Source organism: Lissotriton vulgaris, chromosome 7 (assembly GCF_964263255.1).
Source record: "Lissotriton vulgaris chromosome 7, aLisVul1.2, whole genome shotgun sequence".
NCBI classification, from domain to species: domain Eukaryota; kingdom Metazoa; phylum Chordata; class Amphibia; order Caudata; family Salamandridae; genus Lissotriton; species Lissotriton vulgaris.
Genome location: NC_141695.1, coordinates 1,026,987,318 through 1,027,002,722, shown reverse-complemented (window position 1 = coordinate 1,027,002,722; position 15,405 = coordinate 1,026,987,318). Strand labels below are relative to the sequence as shown.

The 15,405-nt window shown below is 47.9% G+C and overlaps 1 protein-coding gene across 1 annotated transcript in view; it reads right to left on the bottom strand.

Annotated features, from left to right (window-relative positions):
• Positions 1-6,581: 6,581 nt before the first annotated feature.
• The window catches only part of HBEGF (heparin binding EGF like growth factor), an 84,595-nt gene continuing 75,771 nt past the window's right edge, over positions 6,582-15,405 (bottom strand). Inside the window, exons 5-6 of the mRNA XM_086931457.1 lie at positions 10,821-10,916; positions 6,582-7,674 (exon numbers count right to left, since the gene is read on the bottom strand). Coding sequence (XP_086787583.1) covers positions 10,826-10,916 — 91 coding nt within the window. The 3' untranslated portion in view covers positions 6,582-7,674; positions 10,821-10,825. The remainder of the gene's footprint in view (positions 7,675-10,820; positions 10,917-15,405) is intronic.

Below are 15,405 nucleotides of genomic sequence, written 5' to 3'. Positions count from 1 at the left end.
TGTGTGCGTATACCCATCTCATGCATGGATGTCGATGTACATGGTCATTGTTACTCAAGGGCCATTAGGAGGCTGACACATGAGTGTGATCTTGTTGACATTTGACTCTGCTTCCCTGTGAGGGGTTGTGCCTGTGCTGACAAGATGGCTGACAGTGGAGTGTTTGGTGGTGGCCAATTCCCAGTAGAGCTTTTTGCTCTCCACAACAGTGCAGCACAGTCACAGAGATCTTGTCAGTGCTTCCCCCCCACCCCACCCCCGTGAGGTGAGCATGGTTCTGTATGAACTTGCTGGGCCGTGTGGGTGGCTGTGCATTGTGAGTGGCGGCAACTCCAAGCATGCTCTGGGCTACACCCCCCTTCCTAGCATGCCCTCACTTCCCTCCTTCTGGCTCTGCTTCCCTGTGAGGGGCTGTGCCTGTGCTGACAAGATAGCTGACAATGGAGTCCTAGTGTTTGGTGGTGGCCAATTCCCAAGAGAGGTTTGTGCTCCCACAACAGAGCCCAGTCCCAGAGTACTTGCCAGCCCATTTCAGGACCTCTGAGGTGAGCATTCTTCAGAGAGGTGTTGATGGTGCAATTGGGAGAGGGGGCATTATCTTTGACAACAACCCCATCATGCTTTTGTATACTCTCACTTCACCAGCACACCCACTATTCCTTCCTATCAGTCAGCTTCACTGTGAGATAGTGGTTGTGGTGGCAGGGATGTCTGACAGTGTTTACTTAGATTAGTGCCACTGCCTTGCCCTATTTGTTGGTAGGTTTGTACATGTCATGACACACTTACAAATCCCTATGAGGTGGCCATTTTTGTATTTGTGTGACTAGCATAGACTTCTTGGGCTAATTGACTTTGGTTTACTATGCCTTTGCTAGCAGTGCATGGTTTTACTGTCCCATTGACAGTGATGTGTGTGTATTGCGACACAATATTCAGTAGGCCGGGTCACCCCCCTTGTTCCTGCCTCTACCTGCTCCTGCCGATCCTGCTGGGACTCCCGCCCGCCTGCTCCTGCCGCCGCTGCCCTCCCTGCACCCGAGCGACCCAGCCACAGCTGAGCCGCCCGGCCGCCAGTTTTTCCCGCCGCTGACCCCCTGCGGCCCCGCCCACCACCAGCCCGTTGGCCGCCCCGCTCCCGCCAACCCAGCTGACCCGCCCTCCCGTCCCCCTACTTAAGGGGATCGCCGGGTGTGCTCGGGAGTGACCACAGCGCCTTTCAGTAGGCCGGGTCACCCCCCTTGTTCCTGCCTCTACCTGCTCCTGCCGATCCTGCTGGGACTCCCGCCCGCCTGCTCCTGCCGCCGCTGCCCTCCCTGCACCCGAGCGACCCAGCCACAGCTGAGCCGCCCGGCCGCCAGTTTTTCCCGCCGCTGACCCCCTGCGGCCCCGCCCACCACCAGCCCGTTGGCCGCCCCGCTCCCGCCAACCCAGCTGACCCGCCCTCCCGTCCCCCTACTTAAGGGGATCGCCGGGTGTGCTCGGGAGTGACCACAGCGCCTTTCAGTAGGCCGGGTCACCCCCCTTGTTCCTGCCTCTACCTGCTCCTGCCGATCCTGCTGGGACTCCCGCCCGCCTGCTCCTGCACCCGAGCGACCCAGCCACAGCTGAGCCGCCCGTCCGCCAGTTTTTCCCACGGCTGACCCCCTGCGGCCCACCCACCACCAGCCCATTTGCCGCCCCGCTCCCGCCAACCCAGCTGACCCGCCCTCCCGTCCCCCTACTTATGACGCCCCCAGAGCTCCGCGCAGCGGGAGCGCCGACTGAGCGCCGAAGGTGCGCCACAGGTAAGCCCATCTGCGCCCGTCCGCGCCTGGACCGCGCCCAGTGCCAGGACCCCTGGCTTCCGCAGACACCAGCCCACCCGCCGGACCTACGACGCCACCGAACTCTACGCACTCAACGCCGGTCGAATCCCTGTCTACTATCGAGCCACCCCGAGACGCACCCACGGACCCTTCTGCTGCCACTCCTGCAAGTTCACCTGCATCCGGTCCTGCACTACACCAGCACCGACCAAGCCGAGCACCAGCAGCAACCACCTCAAGTGCATCCTGCTCAACACCCGCTCCATCCACAGACACGCCGTCGAGCTCTGGAACCTGCTAGACACCACAGCCCCAGACGTTTCCTTCCTCACGGAAACCTGGATGAACGCCTCCTCAGCGCCCGACATCGCCATCGCCATCCCGGACGGCTACAAGATCATCGGAGGGACCGCGTCAACCAGACAGGAGGAGGCATCTCCATCATCCACAGGAACACCATCCGCATCACGACCACACCGACGACACCCTCGCACCCGCCGAACAACTGCACTTCAGATCCACATCAACCCCAAGACCACCCTCAGAGGCACCCTCATCTACAGACCCCCGGGACCACGCACACAATTCAGCGAAGACATCGCCGACTTCATCAGCCCGTACGCCCTCCTCTCCGCTGACTACATCCTCTTCGGGGACCTCAACTTCCACCTGGAGAACAACGACCGCAACACCACCACCCTGCTGGACAACCTCACCAACCTCGGTCTCAAGCAGCTGGTGACCACCCCCACCCACTACGCCAGACACACACTCGACCCCGTGTTCTCATCCAGCAAGGACATCACCTTCAGCCACGCCACCGGACTCCACTGGACGGACCACAGCTACGTCCACTTCAGCTTCAGAAGGACCACGATCCACCACCACCAGCAACAGGTTGCACGCAGAAGCTGGAACAAGATCACAGCCGACCACCAGCGCAACGAACCCAAGCCAGGCGGCCATCAACCTCGCGAAGTGGATCAGCAACTGCGCAGACGACCTCGCCCCTCTGAAGACCCCGCCTAGCAGACCCAGCAGCAAGAAAGCCCCATGGTTCACCGACGAACGCAAGAGCTCCAAGAAGAACTGCCGAGCACTCGAGAAAGCCTGGCACAGAGACCCAACACCGAACTACATGACTGCCCTCAAGCTCGCCACCCGAAAACACCACCAACTGATCCACGCCACCAAGAAAACTGCATTCAAGGAACGACTGGACAACAACGCACACAACAGCAAGGAACTCTTCAACATCGTTAAAGAGCTCTCCAACCCCAACGCCGGAAACAACGACATCACCCCTTCGCAAGACCTCTGCAACTCCCTCGCCTTCTACTTCCACAACAAGATCGCGGACATACACAACAGCTTCAGCACTCAACTGACGCATGCCATGACTGAACCACCGCCCCCCACCACCACCCTTCGCGCCTGGACCCCGATCAGCACCGAAGACACCATCCGCACGATGAACTCCATCCACTCCGGATCTCTGACCGACCCCTGCCCTCACCACATCTTCAACAAGGCCGACGCTGTCATCGCACCCCACCTGCGGGACATCATCAACACCTCCTTCGACACCGCTACCTTCCCGGAGAGCTGGAAGCACGCCGATCTCAGCGCTCTACTAAAGAAGCCATCAGCCGACCCCACCGACCTCAAGAACTACCGCCCCATCTCGCTGCTCCCGTTTCCAGCAAAAGTCATCGAGAAGACCATCAACAAGCAGCTGGACGCCTTCCTCGAGACGAACGGATCCCTCGACCTCTCGCAGTCTGGCTTCCGGGCCAACCACAGCACCGAGACCGCCCTGATCGCAGCCACCGATGACATCCGAGTCCTGCTCGACAACGGAGAAACAGCAGCCCTCATCCTCCTAGACCTCTCCGCGGCCTTCGACACTGTCTGCCACCGTACCCTAGTGCGGCGCCTCAGCAACGTCGGAATCCAGGAGAAGGCACTGGAATGGATCATCTCGTCCCTCGCCGGAAGGACACAGAGTCCGCCTCCCCCCGTTCAGATCAAAAGCCACTGAAATCATCTGCGGCGTTCCTCAAGGCTCCTCGCTCAGCCCAACCCTCTTCAATGTCTACATTAGCCCCCTCGCAGCTATCGCACGCCAACACAACCTCAACATCATCTCCTACGCCGACGACACCCAGCTGATCCTCTCCCTCACCAACGACCCCGCCACTGCCAGAGCCAACCTACACGAAGGGATGACAGACGTAGCCAAGTGGATGATGAACAGCCGCCTGAAACTGAACTCGGACAAGACGGAAGTCTTCATCCTGGGATCTTCACCCTCCGCCTGGGACGACTCCTGGTGGCCCCCCGCCCTGGGCAGCACACCCAAACCAACAGACCACGCACGCAACCTGGGCTTCATCCTGGACTCCTCCCTCTCCATGACCAGACAAGTCAACGCCGTCTCCTCGTCGTGCTTCAACATCCTGCGCATGCTACGCAAGATCTTCCGGTGGATCCCCACCGAGACCAGGAAGACAGTCACCCAGGCCCTCGTCACCAGCCGTCTGGACTACGGCAACTCCCTCTACGCCGGAACCACCACCAAACTCCAGAAGAGACTCCAGTGGATTCAGAACGCCTCAGCACGACTCAGCCTGGACATCCCCCGTCGCAGCCACATCTCCGGACACCTGAGAGATCTGCACTGGGTCCCGGTCAACAAGAGAATCACCTTCCGTCCCCTCACCCACGCACACAAAGCCCTACACAAGCAAGGCCCTGGATACCTCAACAGCCGCCTCAACTTTTACGCTCCCACATGCCAGCTTCGATCAACCGGCCACGCCCTCGCCGCCGTCCCCCGCATCCGAAGAGCCACCATAGGAGGAAGGTCCTTCTCCTACCTGGCCGCCAAGACTTGGAACTCCCTCCCGACCCACCTCCGCCTGACCCAGGACCACCTTGCCTTCAGGAAGCAGCTCAAGACCTGGCCGTTCGAGCAGTAGCGGACCCCCCCGCTCCCCTAGCGCCTTGAGACCCTCCGGGTGAGTAGTGCGCTATATAAATGCTTTGATTGATTGATTGATTGATAGTATATTTGTTGTGTAGTCACCAGGCTCTAGTATGTCTGGTACGCCATGGATGCTCTCTGGTGGTAGGGTGTCTCGCACCTTCTCCTCTCAGCACCTGAAATAGACTGGTTTGGCAGGAGGGCCACTGCCAGTGACCTGGCTCAAGGAGTGTTCTTTCTGGAGGAGCTTCTTGACCCTCCTGCGCACGTCATACCACCTGTTCTGGATGTCGGTCTTTGTGCGATACGCTGGTGCTTGTGCGTTCACCTCGTCCACAATCCTGTCCCACACCTTGATTTTCTGTGACATGGGGGTCCTTTGTACCAATGTGCCAAACAAATTTGACTCCACTCTGAGGATCTCATCTACCAATATTTCTAACTCAGTGTCTGTGAACTGTGGATTCTTCTTAGGGGCATGGTGATGGGTGGCGGTGAGGAGTGATGTGGGTGGGTGGCTGTCTGTTTTGGTAGGTGTATGTGTGAGAGATTTTGGAGGGGTGCTGATGGTGTGTGGGTTGTGTGATGGCTGAGTTGTGTGTGTGTCTTTGGTTGGTGTCTCAAGTTGTTCTGTGCTGGCTGCTCTGTTGTATTTGCAAAGGGTCATGGTAGTTTTTTTTGCCTTTTTATAGGTGGAGTTGTGGGTGTGTCTGTGTTTTTTTTAATTGACTGTCATTGCTTGACTGGTCCTTTTTTGTGTTTTTGACATTGTTTTTTGTGGGCATGTAGGAGACGTCCTTCTGACCAAGTTAGACGCTCATGTTGGCTTGTGCGGGCTGCTCTGTGCCTTTCACGCTGATTGTGTTCTGTGTTGCATGCGGGTCGATCGCGGTGGTGTCTATCGCTTTAGGTACGTTTTCGGGCCGTGTCGGTCATGCGGTTTGTGCTCCGTGCGAATCGGTCGGGTTTCATGTGTTTTGCATCGTATTGTGCGTGTCGGATGTCGCGGGTACGTATCGGTCGAGTTAATTACGGGTTTGTGTTGGTCGATGCCGCTCGGGTCCATTTTCCAGCCGGATAGCTGAATTTTGTACAGCTCGTTCGTACGGCTTGTTTTCCGTACGGCTCAGTTGTAGATCACAGGCTTTACATCGTACTGCATGGGTCGGATGGTGCATGTAGGTGTCAGTCGGACTCCGTTCCGGGTACGAGTCGGTCGGGTCGATTTCCAACCGGAACCGGCCCCTAAGTAGAGCTCTGTGTAACCGTGGGTATAACTCATCTATTTCATAATTGAATCTCTTTATCAGATTGTACAGTACAATTACAACAACAAAACAATAAGAAAATCTCGGGCAGTACCACACTACTTTATCTGTTATAATCCCAAACCCAGTCTCTAATTCATATTTAAAGGTTTTTATAATTTAACCATAGTGACAACTTTAACAGGTTTTTCCTCTCTATTTCTGAAAACAAAGTGCTGAAAGTAATATGGGGATGAGGAGAGAAAATAGAACCGACTCTTATAATTATCACCAATTAAAACTCAGTTCAGTTTCTCCTAAACTCCAAAAACTGGGAGTAAACAAATGTGTTTTTGTTCTTCAGACCAGCAAACCAAGAGCAAAAGGTATGGCAACCAGTAACATTCCCTTCCCAATTCGAACCGGTCATGCTTCTAGGCCCTCCGAGACTGAAAGTGGTTCATTTCCTGTTATATGTAAAAGACAGATACTTAAATTAATAAACAAGTGAAAGAAAACAAAAATGGAAAACAACCAAAGTGCTTTGTCAAGACCTTTACTTTGTTGTACGGCATTTTAACAATTTCAGAATGAAATGTAAAAGAGCACCATGATAGCACAACTAGTCATTTGTGTGACAGGTCAAAGTATCTGCACCTATTATACATGAAACTGTATAAATGTTCACTGAATAGATCTTTGAGATAACTTAGAATTTTAACTGACTAAGAATATTTGGGCTGATCTAACTGATCAGTAAAAGGTGATAAATGAAACTGTGGATGGACATGTGATGTGTCTGCCCAGCAATCAATATAACACATCTCTTTATCTGTCAAAGTGTTGTAACAGAGCATTTGTCCATTAATGCAATCTCGAAGCAAATACGTCTATACACTTCTTTTAGTTATAAATTAAGAGGTAATTTTAATGACTGTATACGTAGTTAAGTTAAAAAACACAATTTTATATGCAAAAAAACATTTGTCATGATCACTCTTTACTCTCATAATATATTTTGAACTAAAAATCATGAGAAATCTTGATGTGACAGATGTGCAGTCAATGTTTTTGTAACTGATTAATAAGTTACTGGTGTTAGGAGGGTAAAAGACACTAAAAAGAAATAAATAACATTATCAGAGCAACATACCAAAAAATAAATATGATAATTTAAATGCTAATGTTTAAAAACAATATTTTTGTTAAATATCCTACTTTCAACTAAAAAATGCCTTCATAAAGGTACACTACTCATTGGTTTTTTGTATAGGTTTTCACAGTTAGTTCCGGCATGCATAGAAAGAATGCAGAATCCTTTGTGAGAATTACGATTGGGTCAGTGTTTCTTTTTTCAAAATTTACATTTCTTAAGATCAACTTGAGCTGCTGGACTTCTGGCATTTGTCACGATGCAGCTGTTATCCATTCTGTATTTCCAGGTCTGTATTCCAGTTTGAAGGTATTAGCTAAGCAGTTTTGGTTATTTTCTGAAACACAATTGTCTGGAAAACCGACTTAATCTTCATATGCTGAACAGCTTCCATCATATATTTAAATATGTCCAACATATAACAAGACGTCCCAGTTTGTTCTCTGGTTCGTTGTGGAGGTAGAATTTCATTGCAACGTTCTGAAAAAAAAAAAAAGTTAAACTTAAATAGTATATATTAAAATACAGTTGTTACGTTTTAAGACAAAACATTTGTTTTCTCCGGCCCTTAGTATGTAGGTATGTATGTATATTCGATTTGTATAGTGTGAACCTAGCTAAAAGGCAACATAGTTTTAATCAATACGTAGCAAGTGCTAAAAATTGAGATCATTTTTTAAATGAGGAGCTCGCTATCTTGAGAGAGTTAGCAGATAAGAGAGGGTTTTGTACATGGAGCATTGCTAAAGGAAAGAACAGTGTTTGGCACTAATGGTCTCTCAACACAATAATTTGTTTCAATATAAGCACTATTTTTTTCTAGAACCTGGACCTGGTACCATGCTTCTTTGTCACACTTATTGTCAGCTTTTATGGACACACTGTCCCTTATAGGCAAAAGCTCGAGTGGTAACGACGTCTCAGGAAAAAAAATAATGCATAAACTCCGTTGCTGCTTTTATTAGCCATGTAGGCGTTCTTCCTTACATAAAGGAAGATCATCTCTTAACATGTTAATCATTCTTTTAGTTTTACAATACTATTACTCCCTTTTTGAATTGTATATCAATATACAACAATAAACAGCAAAAAAAAAAAAAAAAAAAAAAAAAATGACAGCAAGAAATAAAACAATTTAGAAACAGAATTTGAATAACCAAATCTCTCTTTACTATTTGCAAGTATGTATTTATTATTTTTGTATGTGTCAAAAGGCAGCGGAACACTGTAAAGGGTCAAAGGCAAGCATACAGTAAACCAGAGATAGGCCAGGTAGCTGGGGTCTGAAAGCATAAGGGTACTGTTAGTGTATTGTCATGTAGTGTTCTTTAAAAAGATGCATCTCCAACTCTTTCCTACACTGGAGCAGCGTTTTCTGGTCCTGATTGATGCAAGGGGTGTTGTGCCAGGAGGAGGTGTGCTGCAGCGTGAAGGATATCCATATAGGATGTTAATGAGGAATGTGGGAGGCCATGTAGCATAGTGTTACCACATTCTAGAAGTGAGAGTACAGGGGCTTGAACAACAGTTCTGAAGTTGCTTTCTGGAAGAAACAAAAGTTCCACTTTATTTAGAAGAGAGAGTTGGTATTAGGTTGTCTTTGTTTTTTGTCGATGTTTTCTCTGAAGGCGAGTTGGTGTCTATAGTGAATCTGAGCGTCTTGGCATTCAGTGAAAGTTGGAGTTTGAAGCCACCAAGGTTCATGTTGAACTGACAAAAGTGCTGGGATGGGAGGTGCGACTCTCGCCTTTAATGCTGTTGCTTGGGGTCCTGGAGGGCTCCGGGGGTTTAACAGCAACCGGGCATTCCTGGGAACGGCTACCATGGTGGCTAATCGCAACATAACAGCCCGATGGAAAAACCCTTCTCCCCTACGATGTCGCAGTGGCAGCCTGGGGTGGGCTGGTGTGCACAGCAAGAAAGCCTGTGTTTAAAGCCAAAGGTTGTCCCTCAAAGCATGAACGAATATGGGGGAAATGGTTGGGACAGCTGGACTAGAGTCTCCCGTCTTATTGAATTTTGTGATAATGTCCCCCACCGAGGTATTCGCCTTACAGTACTTTACAAGTCTGCCCTGTACCTTATTTTTACCCGTGTGTCAAAACTCAATGAAAGTGGTGAACAAAAAAACTAAATCTTCTGGATAAAGCATGGCACATGGGGCTATTCTAAAGGTAAGAAATCAGTGGTTAGAAGTACCCATCAGAAGCTCCTTTTCAGCAAATCTTTCGTAAATAAACAAGCCTCAATTAGAATTAAAACTGCTATCAAAACACAGATCTGGCGTTTGATCATTTAAGAAAAGGCTTTTATGACACGCCCTATATTGGTATATCCTGATCTTCTACTTCCATACATCATAAAAGCTGGTGGCGCAGATGAGCAATAAAAGCTGTATGATACAAATGCGATAGAGTGACAGCTTTAGACCCTGCTTTCTTTTTATCTCTGTCCCTAACCAATGTGAGATGAACTCTTTGATCATTAAAGAAGAGCAATCATATGTGAAAGAAGCATCAACTGAATGGCACTAACTTTTGTTAGGAGACATATCTGACGTGGAAGTCAAACAGACCATGATACTCCGCACCAAGTGCAATCATGCTATTCACCTTGCACCCTCATTCTTCAGAAGTATATGGGGAGTACAATCATTAACCCCACATTGATATATCAACTTAGTGGCACCTGCTGTTGGACAACAAGTTACTGCAAGTACCACTGAATGGATTTTCAAATATTAGTTGTGTCATTCTTTTACGATAGATGTCACTTGTTCTAATTACTCATGTTCAATCTCACAGACATTCAAGTGATTTTCTGCTGCCTTTTAGCACCAAGAGACTACCTTGGAAGTGAATGTGTGCTCCAAGTATATACCTGTTGTGTTATGTGAAACTGCAGAAGGGCCTTGAAGAGTAATTTCTATCGATTTTATCTTCGCGCTCATGGTAATGATGTACACATTTATAGAGGTGTCCCATTTCAGCCTTTTATCTGGTATCCTTCCACTCCAGAGAGGGCAAGAATCTCACTAAAGAACACTAGGCAAATAAGAAAAAAATATTATCAGGTGTAGGTTCCCTTTGTTTGCTTCCTTATTTTGGAAGGTTCTTGTTCAGCAACTCGGAATTGAGAGAGCTCTGTCATCTTTAATCCATCCACAAACTAAAGGCAGAGCGAGGGAGTGGGTGAATCAAGTCCCTGATCATTGGCAGAGGCACCATAAATGTGGTGTGGAGGCAACAAAGGGACAAATAAATAAAGATTCAAATGACCACAGTAAAAACCTTTATTTGAGATTGCAGCATCTTTATGACATGCACAGCACTTTCACATTGGGATTAGACTATAGATCGAGAAGATAACATTTAGGGGACTGCTGAAAATCATCTCTTTCCGAAATAACCATATTCCTGTCAATAACCATATTCCTGTCCTTCATCATCGCTGTACCTGTACTCTCTTTGAATGAATAGGCCCAAGGCTGTACATGTAGGATAATGTTCTGTAAAATGTAACAAAAATACTTAGACATGCAACATCTAACTCTTTCCAATCTTAATAGACACTTTACTACTAAGCGGCTTTCACTGAGCACGTTAAAAAAAAAATAATAATAATACCTTAGTCAAGCTGACCGACTGCATAAATTACCAGCAGCAATGCCCGCCTTCATTTTTTCTGAATTTTCCACATCATATCCTCCTCTTTTATGGTACCTGAAATCCAAACATTTGGGATATAAAAATAATTACACATTATCTTTGCAACTAGAGACCTGATAAGATAATCTTTTTAGGACTGCAGTGCCCTAATCATGGTGCACTGTTTTTGCATTTGCAACAATTTTGAATGATGGTGTTAAAAATCAAACAGCAATTCAGAATGTAGACCCTCATATAAGCTTCCTTTTATTGCAATTGTGAAAGTCAAGTTAATTTCTGATTTACCAGTGAATCAGCAAGAGGTTTACTGACCCAGCACAAGTCAGATGAAGACAGGCATGTCCAAATAAACATTTTGGGTTTCATTCACAAAACAAGAGTAAATTTAGAGGAGTACATTTTAGTCTGATGTATTTTAGGTTGAATCCTTTTTTGGAAATGTACCTAATTCCAATAAATTGCAGTCCAAAATCGAAGACACTGATAGGTTTCCTTGCATAAGTCTAAACCTAATAAGCCTCCTAGGTAACAGTAGCCTGGAAACATTTGCAAGACTACTTTTGCATGTGCTCCAAATGCGGGAAAATATATGGCAATCTTTTGTAAAGTAAAGCAACATTTTAATTTCGTGGGTGGCCGCACAAATATGCACAGCCATCTTCCCCTACCATAATATGTTGGTTCCTCCTCCAACTTGCTTTCATGCTCTAATGCAGACCTACTGATGCACAATAATCCACCAAGTAGGAGACATTGTGAAGGGAGGTAACAATTAAGTGCACAGATACAAACACCAAATGTGTTGTGCAGAAACTATGACTAGGGGAAGACTGCTGGAAAATATTCCTGAAAGTGGCCAACACACAGTATTCTTCCCATTAATTAGAGCATTCATGAAAGGTAAAGGAGTACACAGGATAGTTTTACATCCAAGTGCATACATGGTAATAGTCTGTGGCAAAAACTGATATTATGCCTAGAAATTGGGCACCATTGCAAAGTGGTGAAGTGTTGCACAATGTCACCAGTGATGCCACTGATATTCCTTGTGGTGTCATCTGTGAAATGTGCGAGGCCATATGCAGTGCACTCTGTATAGTACACACAGGGACTTCTGGGCCAAATCCTCCACAATGGACACAGCAACCATCATATGCCAACGCATCCACACTCATACATTCACTCAACTAACATTATATGCCCATACACCCACAATCACATACCAACACACAAAAGAAAACCACTAAAAAAACATTAGAGTTGCTAGATAAATTAGAGTTAAAAGGAAGTTAAGGCTGACCTTTGAATTTTGTTGCTTGATAGTTTTTTGTTGTGTAAAAGCAGCGCGTTTTGCGGGTCCTTGTCCCGGTTGCTCGCACTTTGGCCGCCATATTGGGTGAGAGTAGGACGCCTGGCGGCGCCATCTCGTTTCGACGGTCTAGACGTCATAAGGACTCTAGACCTCTATATAAGGAGGGTAATTAGGGGTCTGGCACTACTAGTTGACCAATATCTTGGAAGACCGGCTTAGAGCGCGCTGCGTTCACTATTGTTGTCCTGCCAGCTTCCCATGCTTTTTCTCATGTTTTTTTAAATACCTCCCGTTTTATATCTAATTTACTTTTGTTTTAGCCTTCTCCCTGATTTTAAACCGATGCCCACTTGCCTGCACTATAATCTGTAAAAGCAACGCGTTTTGCGGGTCCTTGTCCCGGTTGCTCGCGCTTTGGCGGCCATATTAGGTGAGAGTAGGACGCCTGGCGGCGCCATCTCGTTTTGACGGTCTAGACGTCATAAGGACGCTAGACCTCTATATAAGGAGGTCATGCAGACGCGCAGCGGATACGCGCAGCGGGGACGCCGGATTTCCGCGGGAGTTACGCCTGAGTTTAGCCCGTCTGCGCCCGTCCGCGCCGGGACGGGCCCAGGTGCCACGACTCCTATCGCAGGCTCGGAAGCCTGCTGCGTGTCTTCTGGGATCCATACTTATACCGGTGAGGATTTTTAATTCTTACGGCCTCCCATATACGCTGATTGCACTTCCTGTATCCTACCGACTCATAATTTTAAATGCCCAGGCTGTAATTTCTCTACTGGCAAAATGTCCAGATCCAAAGCAATGATTCATACTCGAACACGAGGTAGACGGAGGGACGTAAAAACTCCTTTTATCTGCCCATCACTCCAGTTTTGGAGCGTTAATTGCAGGTCCCTCCCGAAACATAAACAAAATATTTACGACTTCATCGTTGATGAGCAGCCTGATGTCATATTTCTCACTGAAACTTGGCTCCATGAAAGCTCTGGTCCGGACATTGCCATTGCAGTTCCTAACAACTACGTTATAGTGAGGCAGGACAGACTCCGGAAAAGGGGGGGGGGCATCGCTATAATTTTCAAATCTAGCTACATCTGTAAGCTTGAAGCCTTTCCCCTGTCTGGATGCAAAGCTGCCTCTTTTAAATTAGCTATTAATCCCCAACTCACTCTGTCGGGCCTTCTGGTTTATCGCCCTCCCGGCAATGCTAACATCTGGACGTCTTCATTCGCTGAGACTATAGCTCCCCTACTTCTCAGGGCGGCAAATTTCACCATTTTAGGTGATCTTAATTTGCACCTTGAAGATCCTTTATACACTTCCAGCAAGCACTTCTTATCTGATCTTGAAGTTCTTAATCTTTCATTGCGTAATTTTGGGTCCACTCATTCTGCTGGACATCAATTGGATCCTATTCTCTCCAACCTTCATTTTGACTGCTCACAGAGTGCCGGCCCGCTTGAGTGGTCTGACCACTTAGCAGTCCACTTTTCCTTATCTCATGCCAAGAGCCTGGTGAAGGGTGGCTGTGGTAAGGGCGAATTAATCCATCTGTGGGGTAAACTTGACATCACAAAGTTAAACCAGCACCTTTCGAATACTCGCCCTGACACTGATGTTCCTGTTCTGGAGCTGAACACCGTAGTATCACACTGGCTCACTAGTGCTGTAACTACTCTTCTCCCTTTAACGCCGAAACACTCTAGGTCTCATCGTCCCCCTGCACCTTGGTTCTTTGATTTGTTGATCTTACGAGCCAATTGCAAGGCCCTTGAAAGGAAATGGAGGCATTCCTACTCTGTTTCTCGGAAAGCTGCTTATAAAGAAGCTTTGAAGGGGTATCACTCACAATGCAAAATTGCGAGAGCTGCTTACACTATGAGAACAGTGACGCAAGCACAGAATTGTCCGCGCACTCTTTTTTCTGTTGTCAAGAAGTTAACAGGAGCGGATACTGTCCCGATCCCTCCAGCTTTGGAGGAAGCCCAATGCAATTCTATTGCTGCGTTCTTTATTGCCAAGGTTGAACGCATAAACGATTCTATGAGCATTCCCTTGACAGTAATTGAACCCCGATTAGGACAGACTGCGGTGACTGAAAAACCGCTTCCAATGGCGAAAGTCACAAACTGGCAACTATTCGATGATATATCGTTTCTTTCCTGTTTGAACAGTGTTAGATCTGGATCACCCCGTGATCCAGTACCTGCGAAAGTCCTAAAGTTACTGGACCTTGAACCCAGACGGGTTCTTATGAGACTTCTTAATGCATCTTTAATTGAGTCCCATGTGTTACAGGAATGGAAGCATGCGACGGTTGTCCCTCTTCTAAAGAAGGCAGGAACGGATGTGTCCAATCTTGCTAACTTTAGACCCATATCCTTGTTGCCTGTTTTCTCAAAAGTGTTGGAAAGGCATGTTAACACTCAGTTAAATCATCTTGTGGAAAGCTCGGGATTCTTACATCCTTCCCAATCCGGCTTTCGAGCACACCATTCCACCGAGACGGCGCTCCTTGGGGTGACGGAGAGGTTGCGGCACGGTATCGACCGCTGGGAGACATCTGCACTCATCCTTCTGGATTTGAGTGCTGCATTCGATACCGTGTCCCATTCCATTCTCTTGAACTCTCTCCGGTCCCTAGGAGTAGATGGTCCTGCGCTAGCCTGGATTGCTTCCTTTTTAAGTGAGCGCACTTTCCAAGTTTTTTCGACAAAAGCTGTATCTGTTACCTGTTTATCGGCGTATGGCGTTCCCCAGGGGTCTATACTCAGCCCCCTACTATTTAACATCTATGTTAGACCCCTGGCTTCCATCGTGGAGGACGCTGGGCTGACAATATTTTCATACGCCGATGACACTCAGATTGTCTTCTCCCTTTCCAGCAGTGAGTGCAACAGTATATAGGTCCTGAAGACCGGACTGTCGCGTGTCACTGAGTGGATGCAGAGGCATCTCCTCAAGTTAAACGGTGACAAGACCGAGATCGTCATCTTGGGGAAGAACAAAGATCTATGGGGCCCTCAGCACTGGCCTAGTGACATGGGGCCCCTCCCCCAGCCGGTCTCTGTAGTTCGCAACCTCGGATTTCTTATAGATGACAAGCTCTCTATGAGGCAGCAGGCCACTAAGGTGGTCTCCGTTTGCTTTGCCACCTTGAGATGGCTTCAGAAAATCTTATGGATGCTGCCCCGTGCCACCCAGAGAACCGTTGTCCAGGCGTTA